Raw genomic sequence first — 18,175 nt, 5'->3', positions numbered from 1 at the left:
GCTGTCACTGCCTGGAGGTGGTGCTGCTGTTGCCCAGGTCTGGGTGGGGAGCTGGGCTCTGGGGGGTGCCCGGCTCACAGGGGCTGGGCTCAGGACTGTGGGGAGATGGGGTCGGAGGTTGTCTGGCTCAGAGGGGCTCACCTCAGAGCTGGGGGTCTGGGGTGGGGGGGGATGGGGTCGGAGGGTGCCCAGCTCAAAGGGGCTGGGCTTGGAGATGAGGGTCAGGGCTGTGGGGGATGGAGTCGGGGGGTGCCCGGCTCAACGGGGGCTGGGCTCGGAGCTGGGGGTCTGGGGTGAGGGAGATGGTGTTGGGGGGTGCCCACCTCAGAGCAGCTGGGCTCAGAGCTGGGGGTCAGGGCTATGGGGGATGGTGTCGGGGGTGTCTGGATCAGAGGGGCTGGGCTTGGAGCTGGGGGTCAGGGCTGTGGGGGGAATGGGGTCAGGGGGGTGTCCAGCTCAGAGGGGCTGGGCTCAGAGCTGGGGGTCGGGGTTGTGGGGGATGGGGCCGGGGGGGTGTCCAGCTCAGAGGGGCTGGGCTCGGAGCTGGGGGTCAGGGCTGTGGGGGGACTGGGGTCCGGGGGGTGTCCGGCTCAGAGGGGCTGGGCTCAGAGCTGGGGGTCAGGGCTGTGAGGGGGATGGGGCCGGGGGAGTGCCCAGGTCCGAGGGGCTGGGCTTGGAGCTGGGGGTCAGGGCTGGGTGGGGAGGATGGGGCCGGGGGGTGCCCACCTCAGAGGGGCTGGGCTTGGAGCTGGGGGTCAGGGCTGGGCCTGGGGGGTAATGGAGTCGGGGGGTGCCTGACAACCACCTCCCTGAGACCCCCCCAATCCAACCCCCCCTTCCCTGGCCCCTGACCGCCCCCCCCCCCACAGAACCTGTGCCACCTGAGTGTCCCCGGGACTCCCTGCCCCTTAGCCAACCCCCCGGCCCCGGCTGCTTACCCCCGGCTCACTGCGCGCCTCGAGAAGCGGCCCTGCCCAGCGAGGCAGCCGCATGGCTCCAGAGGGGGCTGAGCTCTTCCCCACTCAGAGCCGCGTGGTGAGGGGGCGGGGCTGCGAGCTCCGGGCTGAGCTCAGCTGCCTCCGCTTGGCCCGGAGCTCGCAGCCCCGCCCACTCACCACGCGGCTCGGAGTGGGGTGGAGCTCAGCCCCCCCACCCACCCCCAGCCAAGCTGCTGCTGCACTGTTTAGGACCCGGGCGCGAACAAGCGGAGGAGGAGTGGCCCATCTTCTGCAGCCAGGCGGGGCCGCGCTACCGGTAAGGGGCCATCCCTCTCCCCCAAGCGGAGCCGGTAGCGCGGCCCTGCCCCGGCTGCAGGGGACGGGCCGCTCCTCGGCTCGCAGCGGTGGGAGGAGCTGGGGCCCCAGCCTTTTGCCGCCCCCTATATTTTGCCGCCCTAGGCACCAGCTTGTTTTGCTGGTGCCTAGAGCCGCCCCTGATCCTTATTAAACTAATTAGAAAAGAAAAGAAGAGAGTGATAAATAGTTAATAGATCATATACATACAGATGATTGCAAAGTCCTTATATGAGGTTTGTAGCAGTGATAGAATAGACTGCTGGCTTGTAAAAGTCTCTCTGGTAACTTCCAAAAGATTGGATTGTCCTCAATCCATTGTTAAAGGTGCCCCTTTTAGTTGTAAATCCACAGTCCCGAGAAATAGAGCAGGAAAGAGGCAAAATGGAGGTATATAGTATATCCATTGCCATGTGCATGGAAATGTATTGTTCCAAACAAAGCCCACAGACCAGGTTCATGGAAAGTTACTGATCCAAGATGGAGTCTAGCATCACATATTCTTATCATATGTCCTTCAAGTTTTGCTGACTCTCAGAGCAGCCATTGCCCATATTCTCTCTGAGGCATCCACAGGAAAGGCTCACTGGGTGGGATGCTTTTCTTTAATGGCCCGTTGTGAGTGAAGTGTCTTTAATGGGCCATCAACACATAGCCCTGATGTAAGTCTACTTGGAGGGTGTCACCCGGAACAAAACACATGTTGGAGATACAAATACATGGGCAATATTCATAAATTTAGATACAAAGATGATGCATAGATTTAATCAGGATAATCATATTCAATAGAGTGTAACTTTTCTGTTGACACTGTACAGGATACACTTTGTGCACGATTTGTTACAATTGTATAACACTGGTAATATCAATTATATAAATGGTCATCTTTAATCATACAGCATCACACTAGTAACTGATTTTCAGATGCTCATCAACTTTAGCTGAAATTACTTTTTATTTTACTCCTGTTTCATTCTTATTACTACAACACACTAACTCAGTAAAGACTAACATTGCTATTTCAGTTATACTAATCCAGATTTTATTTGTACCAAAGGTCCATAGAGTAACGGTGCAGTTTCAGTCTTGTTTAATTAGAGGACTTCCATCTAATTACTGATCAGCCCTAACATTACTTGTGAGATCTGACAAGAATGCAGCAGAAAGTAGAATTGTATGTAGTATCATATTAAGTAATTTTTCTCCATTTCAAAGTGATTTGATGACTTCCATGGGATTACCCATATGCTTAAAGTTAAGCACATGTTTAATTGCTTTGCTGGTTTGGGCATATAATCAGCCCCTTGCAGGCCTAAGCCCTCAAAATGCACTTTTCATGTGATACACATTGTGTCCTGTTTCCCAAACTTCTGAGTCATGTGGTCTAACAAGGATTCCATTTCTTGTTCATGTCATGGGGCAAAAAGCTTCCAAAAAAAATATTGATTCTTTTAAGTATTGGAAATCTGCACAGTGGCTGATGTTATTTCCATATTTAAGAAAGGAGCAAGAGATTTTAATTATGTATAATTTGAACAGCAGTCCTCCAGGCAGATCATACCTGATAAATCTGTGTGGGGTTTTCCATTACTAAATTAATAGTCATAGGAGAGCTGCTGGCACACAATCTATCTGGATTTCATAGCCATTCTAACACAAAATATTTAATGTTTGACATATTCTTCCCTTGAGAGAGAGGCTCTGAAGATGTTTGATACCAGTCCTGGGATCTGCTTTCCTCTGTGCAATTGTAGTCTGGTGCTTCCCCTTCTCTGGTTCAGCTTGAAGCACAGAAACTTTTCCTTTTCTAATAGCATAATTTATCACAAAAATAAACTCACTGACACCTGTGAATTAAAACATAAGATGTGTCTACAATGCAATATAAGCCCAGGCTCAGACTCAGGCTTAAGTTTTAAGCCCCCTTCCATCTGCACACTCCTAATGAGCTCAAACTTTGACCCAGGGTCCTAGAATTCTACGGGGGTAAAGGGTGCGAGCCAGAGTCCAGCCAGGACCCTGGGTTCAAGCCCTATCATTTTGCAATGTGGATGAACCATGCAAGACTCAGGCCCTGGCAGTCTGCCAATGCTATCCCACAATCCCATGTGCTGGTGTACTATCTTCTCTATCCTGTGAGTCAACAGTTGACTCCCAGGATGTGGAGGCAGCCCCTTTGTTCAAGTCCAGCTCAGTGTTTAACCTCTCCATTTCATTCTGCTCGCTGAGCTGCAAACACACTGACCCTTCTCCTGTGACTGGTTGTGAAAAGCACAGCAAACCACAGTAATACAGACAGCTTTGATGACACTGGAATCGAAATGGATCTACAGACAGAGGCAGAGGGATTTCAGTCTGCCAAATACACATTCAACCATCGTTCTACACCTGCTGAGAGTGTAATTAAACCTTCATTTGCCAAGGCAAAAGAGACTATGCAGCGTCCCCCAGAATGACAGTGGGGACAGTAACTCCACTTAGGACAATGTCATTTAGTAGAACTAGCATCCCAGCCTGTCCTGGAATGTCGACTCCTGCTCAGCTGAAAACCCTGGCATCATAAACTGTTCCAGTGCAGCTCATGTTGATGTTCATAAATTGGCCTCTGTGGTCCACAGAAGCCTGCATAACAGCGGCAGTACCCTTTTCAGTTTATGGAGTCGTACTCCTTGAGGAGAGCTAACTATGGGCACGAGTCCCATCAAGTCCCTGATGCAGTTTGGAAACCTATTCTCTCAAAGGCAGCAGTTACTTCAGGACTATCTTTTATGCCTGCCACTTTGGGGTAAATTGCATTCCTTATTGCCTCAGAAACCTCCATGGCCACATTACCCACAGTCTACTTCCCAACACCAACCTGGCTGGCAATGTTCTGTAGCAGTCTCCGGTAGCCACCTTCCAGATGATTATAGCAACTGGCTGCTTGACCAGCATGGCAACCCTTATGCACGTGTCTTGACACTGAAGGGTCAGGGCAAGGTGCCCACAAAGCTCCAGAAATGTAGCTTTCCTCATGCAAAATTTTTGGCCCCAGAGCTGGTCACTCCAGGTCTGCAGGACAACATGGTCCCATTAGTCTGTGCTTGTGGCCCTGCTCCAGGTGCGCCAGCTATGTAGAGAGCGTCAGCTGCTATATCAAGTGGCATGAGCAGCATCAGCCAGTTTGTCTCTACGGTGTCTGTCGTCCTCCTCCATCATTAGCTCTGTCAGGTGCCTTTGGTAGGTCAGAAAATGCCACTGGAATGTCCACCAACATCTCATGGAAGCTCCGCCCATTTCCTTAAGAGTGAAAGCGCACTTGAGAGATGTTCTTAAAATGGCAGCAACTCCATGTTGCTCATTCCAGTTGTTGGGAGTGCGCAGACCACAATGAAGGCTCATCAGGATCTGTTGGTGGGTTGCTCAGACTTCCTCTGATGTATCTGGGTGGACAGCCAAGTTTTCCCACAGTGCACTGCAGACAATGAGCTAAAGCAACCACATTTCAGGAGTGTGCTAGGAAAGCTAGGATATGGTTGGTTGGACTCACGCCTGCATACTGTGGTGTAGATACTGGAACCCCAGCTTGGGGCCCAGCTTCAAAAATTATCAACCTAGGGTCAGCAATCAGTGCAGATGCTCAAGCCCTGGGTTCTCAGACCTAGGATCCATTGATTCAAGTTCCACTAATCCTGGGTGTCATTGCAGCATAGACATACCCTTAGACAGAGGAACAACGTTCCTATCAGGGAGATCACTGCTCTCCTGTCATATTTCAGAATAGTACAATGATGAGATACGTGGGCCACACTCTGTGTAGTGGCTCTTTGAGAAGTAATAGGTATTGGAGCTTGACATTTATTATTATTTCTTTGCATTGCCGTGCCTAAAAGGCCCAGGCATGGACCAAGACCACATTGTGCTAGGCCACTGTGCAAATACAGTTCCCTGCCCCAAACTGTTTAGAGTCTAAGCAGCTTGTTCATGACTGAGGCCCACTGAAAAAACATCATTTCCTCTGATTCTTGGCTAGTAAATTGCGTATAACTACAGCTGTGAGCAATATGAGTTCAGTTCAGTTCATAGAGGTGTGTGCAGATCTTTTTCCCAGGTTTTGATCCATATGGGTCCCTATGCCCCTGCTCTGTATTTGAGTTTCAGGTTCTAAAGAATTCAGATGCAAATATCAGTCTAAGCTGCTGAGTTTCAACTGGCTGCATGGTGAAACCGTACAAAACTGTGAAAATGGATGATGATAATGCAAGGCCACTAGCTGATCCAGTTTGTAAAATGGGGAAACTTTTGCTGAACCTGGTCTGTTTTTAGTTTATAACAAAATCCAAAGCCAGAAAAGTTTTGCTTGAATTTGGGTTCTGTTACTAACATGACTCATAGCTGTCTCATGACTTGCTTGCTCCTTTCCCTGCCAACACACACAGACTAGCCGGGGTTCTGGAGACTGCTTTGTTCCAGCTCCCTGGCCCCTCCTAGACACCCCTGACATGCACCCATGCTGATGCTTAGGCTTATTACCCTCATGTGACAGGGTATATGTTATATTTTTTACCTAATAGTTGGCTAAAACCTGATTTGAAGAATGAGCATCTCATCTGGCTTCTGGGCAGAGTGAGCATGGCAGCAGGTAGGCTGTTGTTCTCTGTCATCCAGGAAACATTCAGGGTATTGTCCTTTGCTTCCTGGAGAGCAGGAACATGTCAGCAGGCCAGGGCCGGCGCTTCCATTTAGGCGACCTAGGCAGTCGCCTAGGGCACCAGGATTTGGGGGGAGGGGGCGGCATTTTGCCGGGAGGGCGGCAGGCGGCTCCGGTGGACCTCCCACAGGCGTCCCTGCCGAGGGTCCGCTGGTCCCGCGGCTCCGGTGGAGCATCCGCAGGCACGCCTGCGGCAGGTCCACTGGAGCCCCGGGACCAGTGGAGGGACGCCTGCGGGAGGTCCACCGGAGCCACGGGACAGGCGGGGAAATGGGTAGAGCCGGCCCTGCGCCTAGGGCGCCAAAAACCCTGACGCCGCCCCTGCAGCAGGCAGCCAACTGTCCTCTGCAATCTAGGGATCGTGAGCACTGTACAGTAACTGGTAGCCAATCTGTTTTCTGGCAAATGTGTGAGCACAGCAGTGGAAGAGTTGATGGCCAATAACAAATTAGATCTCTGCAGAATCTCAGTATGTAATCAGAGCACTACAGAACCATATTGGATACAGAGGTATCCTTTTGGATATTGGAATCCCTAGTGGGCAAGGAGCACTCAAAGTGTGTTTACATAGCCCATGGCACAAGCCTATCAGCCTGGATTGTCAGACTTGGACTTGCACCAGTGAGCTAAAAATAGCAGTGTAGCTGATGCTTTGAAGTTGTGGTTCAGCTTTGATGCCTACCCCCTTCCCTGGGCTTCAGCACCCGAGCTCCATCCTGAGCCTCTTCATCCGTACAGCTACATTTAGTGTGGTAGCACAAGTTTGAGTCTGTTCACTCAGACTTTTACACTCATAGTTCTGAAAGATTGATTTCACAAGCCCAGCAACAGAATCGAATGATGTTGAGCTGGAAGGGACCTCAGAGTCATCTGCCCATGCATCCTTGACAGGTATTTGTCTAACCTGTTCTTAAAACCTTCAGTAACAGGGTTTCTACCTTAGAAGCCTATTCCAGAGCTTAACTAACCTTATAGTTAAGACTGGTTTCTTTTTTTCCTAATATCTAACCTAAATTCCCCTTTCTGCAGATTAAACTCTTAATTCTTGTCCTACTTTTAGTGACATGGAGAAATATTGATCACTGTCCTCTTTGTAACAGCCCTTAACCTATTTGAAGACTATTATCAGGTTACTCCTTAGTTGTCTTTCCTCAGGTTTTCTAAACTTTTTATCATTTTTGTTCTTCTTTGGATTCTTCCCAATTTGTCCATAGCTGTCTTAAAGTGTGGTGACCGGGACTGGACACAGTACTCCAGCTGAGGCCTCATCAGTGCCAAGTAGAGCGGAACAATTGACCTCCATGTCTTACATATGGCAATCCTGTTAATAAATCCCAGAATATTAACCTTTTTCACTATTGCATAACATTACCTCTTTCAATTTGTGATCCACTATAACCCCCATATCCTTTTCTGCAGTACTACTACCTAGCCAGTTATTCCCCATTTTGTAATTGTGCATTTGGGTTTCCCTTCCCAAATTTAGTACTTTGTACTTATCTTTATTGAATTTCATCTTGCTGAATTCATGACAAATTGGAGGATGGGTCTGGTCATTTTGAATTCTAATCCTAGCTCTCAAAGTGCTAGCAACCCCTCCCTTTCATCTACAGATTTTATGGGCCTACTCTCCACTTCCTTACGCAAGTATTTAATGAAAATATTGAACAGTACTAGACCCATGACAGACCCTTGCAGGACCTAACTTAGAGGATAATCGGATAATAAGTAATAGCCAACATGGATTTGTCAAGAACAAATCATGCCAAACCAACCCAATTTCCTTATTTGACGGGATTACTAACCTAGTGGATATGGGGGAACCTGTAGACATGATATATCTTGATTTTAGTAAAACTTTTGACACAGTCCCACATGACATTCTCATAAGCAAATTAGGAAAATGTGACCTAAATGAAATTATTATAAGGTGTGCACAAAACCGCTTGAAAGGCGATACTCAAAAAGAGTAGTTATTAAATGGTTTTCTATCAAAATGTGGGGATATATAACGCCCTCTCCTTTTTCCCCTGCCTGTCTTTCCTGAACAAACTATACCCCTGTATACTAATATTCCAGTCATGAGATTTATCCACGTCTCTGTGACATCAATTCAGTCATAATTTACCTTATGTACTAATACTTTGAGTTCTTCCTGTTTACTCCCCATCCTCCTCTCATTTCTGTATCGACATCTAAGATGCTGAGCAGATTCCCCCACTGTAATCCTTCTTGTTGCTCCTATGGCCCTATTGTAATTTTCCATTTTCCTGTCCTTCCCCAGTAGTTAGCCCTCTGTTAAGGTTACCCCTTTTTATACCTACCTGTGGGCGCTGGTCATCTGCCCCCTTTAAACTTAGTTTGCAACCCTCCTCACTAGTTTGCAAGTCCATGTGCAAAGATGATCTTCACCTGTTCAATCAAGTGGACCGCATCTCTTCCTAGCAGTCCTCCTATCCCTAACAGCATCCCATGGTTAAGGAAGCCAAAGCACTCCAAATGGTACCACCTGTGAGACCATGCATTTATTTCCAGGATGCACATATCCCCCTGCCTGGGCCTTATCCTCAACCAAGAGGCTGGATGAGAACACCATCATGATTGTTCAAAGTACAGATCTACTGCTTCAATTACCTCAGAGCAAGTAGGGCCCTGGAAACAGTTAGGACTTTAATCAATACTGTATGCAAAAACATTTCTCATTCATTTCTTTTAATAACTGTACAGAGCAGCTGCATGTCTGAATGTCAGGAGCATTTGCATAAGGAAGACGTGTGTATTGTTCATTGGCACTACCCTTGGCTTTTGCCGTAGACTTCTGTTTGAGTTGTGGATGCTCAGTACCTTGATCAGGACCTAGGTGTCTCACATTGGATACCCAAAATTAGTGACACTCCTGAAAATGTAGGCCTATTTCTGGTGTGGAAAAAACCCCAAAGCAAAACAGAAGCCAGTGGGAATTTTGCTTTGTCCCACATTCTCAGTATAATGGGCATGATACTTACTTTTTTCCTTGTGTCAGTATAATTAAGTAGATTAAGAGGTTAATATTGTGGTAGCACTTCAGAGATGTTGAGTACCATGGACCTGATCCAAATGTACTTCCTTGGGCTTTGGATCAGGCCCTACATCTAAAAAAGTTCTGATCCAGCAAACTACTTACACACATTTAATTTATGTCCGAATTAAGTCAATGGGATTACTCGCATGCTCATGTGCTTAAGTACTTTCCTGGATTAGGTCTTAAGTGCTTATTATATGGGATATCTTTTGTTTTACTTTTCCTCAGATTTATTAATCCCTAAAAGGCAAAAAATGTTGTAATTAGCCCCTTCTTTAAATGCACAGCTTTTTAGAATATCCATTTGTAAATCTCCTATATATATTATATATATGTATGTAATTTATACATGTAAGTAAATAGATATTCTAAAAAAACCAGGCCATGTAAGCAGCAAGAAAAATATGAAAGAATAAAGAAAAGGCTAGGGTTTTAACTGAAATATAACCTTTAATTAGAAAAAAATCTATTAAGATTGTATGCATTTTAAATAATTAAGTCTTATTAATAGATTTTGAGGAGGAAAGGCATATCTTTCTAACTGTATTTATCCTAAGGCCTGATCCTGTGTCATTAAAGTAAATGGCCAAACGCACACTGATTTAATTGGGAGCAATATTCAGTCACTCCCTAAAGTGTACAATCCATTTTTTTTAATTTGAAGGGAAAAATATTTCTGCACATTTCTATTTCACTTCCAGATACCATAGCTGCAGTCTCAGTGCAGCAACAGTGACATCCAGTGACTAACCTGATTAATTCTAGGTCTGAAATGCATTTGGAATGGGTGCTCCAGGAGGTGCACCAAAAGTAAAGCTCATTTACAGGAATGTCTAGTGCGGAATTAGATTGCAGATTACATTGCATCACAATGCAAAGCACAATGAAGGGCTGAGCTAAAATATAAACCTGCTTATTTAATGTTGTTGTACTTAATTTCATTAGTGCTTATTCTGTGCCAGATTTAGACAGTCTGTAATGCAGGTATTTTAAATATCCACTAAAGAAATACATAATTTTAAAATAATTATTTTGTGAAATGATGCAATCTTTTTAATGGGGTTATACTGTACTCTCTACTATTTCTTCTATTTAAAGGTAGAATTCAAATGAAACTAACTATATTAATACACATTTTTTATTCCATAAAGAGTCATCTTAAAAATAAAAACACGTTTGACTGTGGGCTCTAACAACTGCATTGAGTAAATAAAATAAAAGCTTAATATATGAGTAAGAGACAATTAAGTAAGGTTTAAATTAGAGATACTTATGCTGTGTAATACTTTCTCCTCTTCTGCCTGATTCTGATTTCATTGAAATAAATGGAAGGTTTTTTCCTAATTCAATGAGTACAGCATCTGGCCCTAAAAATTACTAGCTTCTGGTAAATGCCTGTATCTGGTATTTTCTGTAATTAATTGTGTGGTCATTTGTCCTTTATCCAAATGTCTTTAGTCCAGAGTTCAGTCCTGAAAGGTCAGAACAATCTCTTATAAGATTTCCAATACTTTCTGATGATGTTAGGAACACTGCACCAAAACCTCATGTCTCAGGACTTTGATTATGAGGAGGATAATAGTAATAATAATGCCTAGACTTTTCAGCTGTAGATCTGAAAGCAGTGGGTAAATATCATTTCCACCATTTTGCTGTTGTGGAAACTGAGGCACAAAAGTGGGTAAGCCCACTCAACAAGCCAATGACAGTGTCAAAAATATAACCTAGAATGCCTCACTTCTAGTTGTTAAAGGGAATACAAACTCACTCCAGGAACAGAGGTACAAAACTAAAATCAAAATTAGGAATGCTAGCAGGAGACTGCATATGTGTACTTAGAGTACATTAGAGGTATGTGAAGATGGCACCAGGGGTTCATCCCTCATAATACTCATTGATGCCCCCTTCAGCTTGATCAGAGAGGAATTTGTGTTGCATCACTGGAGATGTAGTCCTCCAGGAGCCCGCTGATAGGAGAGAATGAGGGTCTGAACTACAACTCCCATGAAGCAATGAACTTCAGTAGGAAAATATGGTTATAACAGGGTGATCTGCTCCCTCTGAGGGCAGTAGAGACTAGATATCAGTCAGCCCCAGTTCTATGGCATGGACCTTTAAGGTTTCAGGAATGTGTAGGTACATGGAGGCCTAGGGAATGGCAGAAGCAGATATTGAGAGGGGCGAAGTGGTCCTGATGATTCTGGTACTTTAAGGGCTTTGGAGCAGGAGCCTTGTAATGCAGGGTAGGGCGAGATTTGCCATTCCAGCCAACTGGGACAAATCCTGGCTTGAATTAGCACAGACTCAAAAAGAGGCTGATCCTAGGGGAAGAAACCTGCCAAGCTTATAGCACCCAGGCACCAGGAGGGCTGCAGAAGTTTCCAATACAAGTGGAGTAAGACTATCTGAAATATTACACAGGCCCAGCAGGGGGCTGTGGGGCTCCTGAATATAGAAGAGGAGCCTGTCTGAATTAGCACAGAGGCTCCCAGAACAAGGGTGGAGTTTTGGAGCTAAAGAGTTTTGTTCTCTGCACTAGAGTTACTAAATAAGCCCCACAAATGGAGAATCTTTGTCCAAGCAGCCTGCTCTGGGAGTAAAATCATTGTAAGACCCAAGAGGGAAAGGAGAGGGCAGCAGGTCTGTAGGGCCAAAAGGGGGCCTGCTTGGGGACAGCGCCTGTGGAGAGAAAGTGGAGCCTGCATAGACCTAGAAGGGAGTGTTTGTGTTGGCCATGGCCTGTAGAGTTGGGGAGCTGACCCATGGCAGGCCCAGACCAGGTTTCCTCACACTAATGGCAAATGGTAGTGAGGTGCTTCACAACCCTGGGTCCCCCTGAGAAGCATCACAGGGGAGAGAGGCAGACAAGAAACTCAAAGGCAGCAAGCAATCAAAAAGCAGCCTATAGGCATGGTGGTGACCCTGGGAGAAGCCTAGAGGAAGGCTCTTGGTTGGGGCTGCTGGCTGAAAGAAGCTTGAGCTGTAAGCGAAGAGTCAATCCCCTAATTTTGGTTTCTCCTGTGTTCAGAGAAGCGGGACTTTGCACATTCCTTGTAAATAAACAAGATGTTATCAAAGGAAATACCAGACTCCATCATCAATTTCTATTCCGAATTGGAACAACCCTAGGACCCTGAGCTTTGACTAGTCACTCAGGTCAAAAAGGGATTACATCTCACTTCAACCATAGGGAATCATTCAGTGGATTTTGTGGTGGAGTCTCTTTTCTTTCCCTCCATGCATTCTGCAAAACCTAGCCAAGCTGCATAGGCTAGGCATAGGACTAGAAATTTGCTTTGAAATGAAGGAAATAGACGTGGTCCATGAGAAGATGAATTTGAACTCATATCTTGGGTACAAGGCCATTTATCTATGCCAAGGGTCACGGGCCTACTATGCTTGACAGTATTTATGCTAAGTTGCCTAAGCTAACGTCTTACAGGATACAAGTCGGTAGATTCCTTGCATTACTGCTGAATATAATAAAGGCTAAGCTAGCTCTATGGGCTACACTCTCTTAATCAAATGTAACAATAGTGTGCCTTGGCTATGCACATCCCTTCCACTCCAGCCCTATTAAAAGATTCTTTTCTACTCATCATGTATGAAAGTGGCCTATTGGTCTCCACCAGGTGTCAGCATACAGGATCTAGCATTTGAAGTATCTACAGTACTTACCTTTAAGTATGCACTACCAAGTTCTGAAGAGCGAGTGTCCTATGATTCATAACAACCCAAAATTGGAATTAGTTAGGCGAGGCTACAATTTCAAGGACTTTTAATCCTTATGTTCTGGGGTAGATTACCCAATGGTTTCAGGTAGATGTTTTTGGCCCAGAGTTTAGTATTGAAAAATGTTTCACTGAGGTTTTGTGTCTTCCTCTGGAATGGCCACAGGTGAAGCCAGGATATTGACCTTGATGGGCCATTGATTTGTTAGTATGGCAATGCCTGTATTCTTTTTGTATGATCAAGATCTGACTCATTCTTATATTTAGCACAAGCAGGGGTCCTGATTCTATTTTCCCATTATGTTCAATTCTTTTTTTTTAAAAAAAACCAGCTAAAATAAAGAGGAGTGAGATAGCAGAAGAGAAGGAAGACATTTGGAGAAAGAAGAGCAGGTGGGAGGATCTGCAGGTCTAGAACCTGCAGCTATTAGTTCCTGAGGCCATGCCACCATTTGACAGCAGAGCAGGGAACACCAGCTTAGTAGCCCTGTGGGCTCTGGCTTCTGTGACTACCCTGCCTGTGGAGGCCCTGTTTGGTGGTGTCCGAGTCCCCTGATTGTCTCAAACATGTTATTTAAGGCCTGGGAGAAACATCAGGAGGCCGTCTGTGTAACTAGGCTGACCCCTGCTTGCTGCTGCAAATAGAGCTTGCTGCATTTCCTGATAGCTTGCCCCATTTTGGCCCCCCATCTTGCACTACCTCAACCTCGGCATGCCCTTTGGGCTTCTAACTCAGCACAGCTCACCAAGTGTGACCTGACCCATTAGCATGTACCCAGTACAGACTGGCTTCTGCCTTGCAGCTGACCACTTGAGTAGACCAGGCTGCAGGCCTTCTGGGCCCTCCTCCCAGCTCCCTTGGAAGTAGTAGAACCTTATTTGATTTTTGCCTGGATTTTTAAACATTAGTTTTACATTCTGTGATATAATAACGGAAAACATTGGAGAACTGTGGAAAAACTTTGAAAAAATGCCCCTTACCTCATCCTTTATAGATCAGCTTGAAGTTGAGTGAGATTTTGAAATTGTGATGTCATCAGCATGTTGATGACACAATGTGGAGGAAGAAATGGGGGTGATGCATAACGTCAGTGGCCTGAATAGAGGAAAAATTTAAAATAACAACTCTTATTCTTGTATTTTGTGAGTATTACAGGTATAAACCCTACAGCTCATTTGTGGGAAGTTGGGACGGAGCCCCACTTTCATGGTGCCTTTAAATGAGCTGAGTAGCTGTGATATGAAGTGCAATCACTAGAGGGCAATGAGAGGCTTATATATTGGTTAGAGAGGCAACCCAGTTCAGAAAAATAAGACCTGGCCCTCAACTGAAAATTATATCCCAAACTTGGTAATGATGCAATTGTGTTCACTTAATTGTTTTCTTTTCTTTTACATATCACATGTTCCCCTGTTGTCTGACTTGTCTCTGTTTTAGCTCAGTAGGAAATAGCAGTTGAAAGGATATTCTCGAATTATTTCCTTTTCCCAGGTTTGCATACATCTCTGAATGCTAAGAAAGGAACAGACAAGGGAAGAAAGGATATGACTCAGTTTGCATTTCTTTTGGTAAGCAAGATTATTTTTAGACAGAAGGCAGTGAGGCTACAAAGTCTTAGGGCTTGTCTAAACTGGCAAGTTTTGTCGCCAAAAACTGCCTTTTGGTGACAAAACAGAGAGAGCGTACACACTGCAATGTGACTTTTTTAGGAAAAAAATGCCCAGTTTTGGCGACAAAAAACTTCCACCCCGCGAGAGACTTTTGTCTTTTCCCCTCTCTGTATTGTTGACAAACAGCCAGTGTAGATACTACAGCTTTTTTTATTTTATTTTATTGGCCTCCAGAAAGTGTCCCACAATTCCCATGCTGCTGCTTTGGACAGTGGTTTGAACTCCGCTGCCCTGCAGCCAACCTGTCCCTCCCCCTTGCAAGACCCGGGAATTTTACATCTCATTTCCTGCTTGCTGGCTTCCCAGATGAGCTTTCCAGGTGGAAGCTCCCGCTTGGAACACTGCTGAATTGTTGGATCTGATCAGTATATGGAGAGAGGAGTCTGTTCAGTCGCAGCTGCAAGTGACCCATAGGAATCGGGACACAAATGGGCAAATTTCTCGAGGCTTGTGCAAAAAGGACTATGATCGGGACACACAGCAGTGCAGAGCGAAGATAAAAGAGCTGAGGTGGGCATACCATAAGGCGCAAGATGAAAACCATCACTCCAGCGGTGCACCTAAGACCTGCCGCTTCTATAAGGAGCTGAATGCTATCCTTGATGGTGACCCCACCTCCACCACCAATAACCCCCTGGATACTTTGGAGGCAGCAGAAAGAGGGGGTCACCTGGAGGCTGAAATTCTGGTTGAAGAAGTTGAGCTAGAAGAGGATGTGGAGCTCCCAGCAGGGTCGCCTGGTGGGGCAGGCAGACAGGAACTTTTCTCCACTCCAGAAGTGCTCAACAGGAGCAGGAAGCAGATGAGATGCTGGGTAAGTTGCTGTGGCTTGTGTAGGGAATCGAAAAGTGGGAGGCAGGTAGTGTTTTCTGTGAGCTGACATTGCCCTGTGTAGCTAATCTGCATGGCCAAGCAGGGCGTCGATGGACATCGAGACCTACAGGGAATCCTCCAGAGGGAGGCTCTGGAAAGTTTCCAAGAGGTACTGGTTAATCTTCTGTCACAGATTCCAAGGGATTGCAGCCTTGTTAGTTCCCCCATTGAAGGAAACTGTACCATGCCATTTAGCAATCAGTGGAGCTGGGACCAAAGAAGCACATAGCTGAGCTGCATATAGACCGGGGTGAAAGTCGCAAGCATGCCATAGTTGTGCCCTGGTTTCCCTGGTTACCTTCAGCAGGAAGATGTCAGCCAGTAGTTTGGCTGCCTGTGAAAAAGTGCATGATAATTTTGGAATGAGTTCCCTGCGAGCCATGACTGTTTTGTCCGTACGCACAACTGCCTTCCCCCCAATCTCGACACTCACCATGACTGGGGTGCTTGCGGAGCTGTGTGCCTACCTCGAGTCTCAGAGAGAAAGTGATTTCTACTAGCAAAAGGCCCTTGTTATTAACATGTTTCAATCGTTTGCTGGAATGTAACAGTCCCTCTTCTGTTCAGCACAGACCTTGAGGAACAAACCACGCACCCCTACTGACCGGCTTTGGCAGATAAGGAAGAACCCTCGGCGCAGCAAAGAAGACATGTTCCAGGAGGTGCTGCAGCGCGAAGAGAGACAGACCAGGGAACGCAAAGAGTGCTGGGAAGCCGAAAGACCGGACAGAAAAGATAATGCTGCATTTGCTAGGCAAGCAACAGAGCGGATGATAAGTTATGGAGGATCAGACAGAGATGCTCAAGTCTTTGATATAACTGCAGACTGAGCAGATCCATGGGCGACCTCCCCTGCAGCACATGAACATGCACAATTCTTTGCCAACCCCAGCCCCTTTATGCCAACACATTCCTTTTTATTTCACAGCACTCCTGAGTTTCCTCTTCACTCCACCCCCTCTCACAGCTTGCGCAATGATAGCTAGAGCTACACACAGAGATTTTATCCTTTTCAGCAATAAATAAAGGCTCGGGTATTTAATGGTACAGTGGTTTTATTCTGTGTTCTACAAAAGTGTTTAGCAAACAATTCACTCTCGGTAACAGGCTTCTAAAGCATTTTGTTGCATGAATCTTGGGCCCCAAATTGTGCATGGATGCACCAGGGAAGCAACTCCAAAGCAGACATGTGTTACTGCCCCTCATTGTCAAAGTGGTTCCTTAAAGCCTCTCTGATGTTAATAGCAGCCCTCTGGGCTCCTCTGACAGCCCTAGCATCTGGCTGTTCAAACTGTGCAGCCAAGCGCTCTGCCTCAGTGCTCCACACCTGAGAAAATATTTCACCCTTAGATTCACACAGATTATGCAAAGTGCAGCGCGTGGTTATGACCACGGGAATATTATCCTTGGTAAGGTCTAGCCTGCCATTGAGACACCTCCAGTGACCTTTCAAACAGCCAAAGGCACTTTCGACTACCATGTGGCACCTGCTCAGCCTGTTGTTAAAATGCTCCTTGCTGCTGTCCAGGTGCCCTGTGTAAGGTTTCATGAGCCAGGGCTATAAGGGGTAAGCCGGGTCTCCCAGGATTACTATGGGCATTTCCACATCCCCCACTGTGATTTTGTGGTCTGGAAAGAAAGTCCCCGCCTGCAGCTTTCTGTACAGGCCACTGTTCCTGAAGATGCATGCGGCATGCACCTTTCCAGACCAGCCTGCATTGATGTTTGTGGAATGCCCCTGATGATCCACAAGCGCCTGCAACACCATGGGAAAGTATCCCTTCCTATTGACGTATTCAGAGGCAAGGTGCTCTGGCGCTAAAATTGGAATGTGTGTGCCATCACTTGCCCCGCCACAGTTAGGGAAACCCATTTCTGCAAAGCCATCCATTATTTCATGCACATTTCCTAGAGTCATGGTCCTCCGCAGCAGGATGCAATTTATTGCCTTGCACACTTGGAGTAAGACAGCCCCAGCAGTGGACTTCCTCACTCCAAATTGATTTGCAACTGACCGGTAGCAATCTGGATTTGTCAGCTTCCACACAGCAATTGCAACACGCTTCTCTACAGAAATGGCAGCTCTCAATCTGTTGTCCTTGCGCTGTAGGTCAGGGGACAGCTCAGCACATAGCTCCAGTAAGGTTGCTTTATGCATCCTAAAGTTCTGTACCTACTGGTCTTCATCCCACACCTGCATGACAATGCGATCCCACCAATCAGTGCTTGTTTCCCTAGCCCAAAAGCGACGGTCTACTGTATACAGCTGCTCTGTGAATACACAAAGCACTGATAAGTAGCTGCTGTCCATATCACACTTGGGTGCCTGTGATTCATCCTCTGTCAGTAACTTTGTGAGTAACTCTGTGAGTAACTGTGCTGCCATGCACGATGTCCTCATGACAGCTAACAGCACATAGGAGAGAAGAGCAGGATCCAACCTCTCTCTCATTGCAGATGTTGGCACCCACTACAAAAGACTGTCAATTGGAAAAATGGTGTGAAAAGAACCCAGAAACCATTGGAAGGCTGGGTCACAAAGCGGTGCATGATGGTACTGTCATGCTCTGTACCTCAAGGGAACACCCTACACCCCCATGTTCATCTTTATTAAATGGTTGTGTGATATCCAATGTGTTGGGTGTCTTCGGAAGGCTCAGAATGCACTGAGCATGGTTGTTATAGTGATGTTATAGTAAGGTTATAGTAAGGTTATAGGTTATAATTTCATGTATATAGTTATGAGGTTGAAAATGTATCCTCATGGCTTAAAGCAAGCCCATGCAAAAACTCCAGGAAGGGGAGAGGCAGTTCGCACCTCGTCAGGGTATGGATGGGACAAACCCAGCCCAAGCTC

The 18,175-nt window shown here is 46.2% G+C and overlaps 2 protein-coding genes across 3 annotated transcripts in view; both read left to right on the top strand.

Annotated features, from left to right (window-relative positions):
- The first annotated feature begins 3,613 nt into the window (after positions 1-3,613).
- LOC123378731 lies at positions 3,614-16,267 on the top strand. The gene is made up of 3 exons (XM_045032843.1): positions 3,614-3,715; positions 14,765-15,259; positions 15,891-16,267. Exons 1-3 carry the CDS (start codon positions 3,614-3,616, stop codon positions 16,146-16,148), a joined length of 855 nt encoding a protein of 284 aa, XP_044888778.1. The 3' UTR covers positions 16,149-16,267.
- Positions 13,853-18,175, top strand: part of TFPI (tissue factor pathway inhibitor) — a 59,581-nt gene continuing 55,258 nt past the window's right edge. The window contains exons 1-2 of one of the 2 annotated variants that reach the window (XM_045033121.1): positions 13,857-13,917; positions 14,267-14,343. The gene's annotated coding sequence lies outside the window, so the exon portion shown is untranslated. Of the gene's footprint in view, positions 13,918-14,266; positions 14,344-18,175 lie in introns of both variants that reach the window. The other variant, XM_045033122.1, reaches the window with a different exon arrangement.

Source organism: Mauremys mutica, chromosome 10, assembly GCF_020497125.1.
Source record: "Mauremys mutica isolate MM-2020 ecotype Southern chromosome 10, ASM2049712v1, whole genome shotgun sequence".
NCBI classification, from domain to species: domain Eukaryota; kingdom Metazoa; phylum Chordata; order Testudines; family Geoemydidae; genus Mauremys; species Mauremys mutica.
Note: the sequence above shows the minus strand (reverse complement) of the source record. Positions and strands in the feature narration are given on the sequence as shown.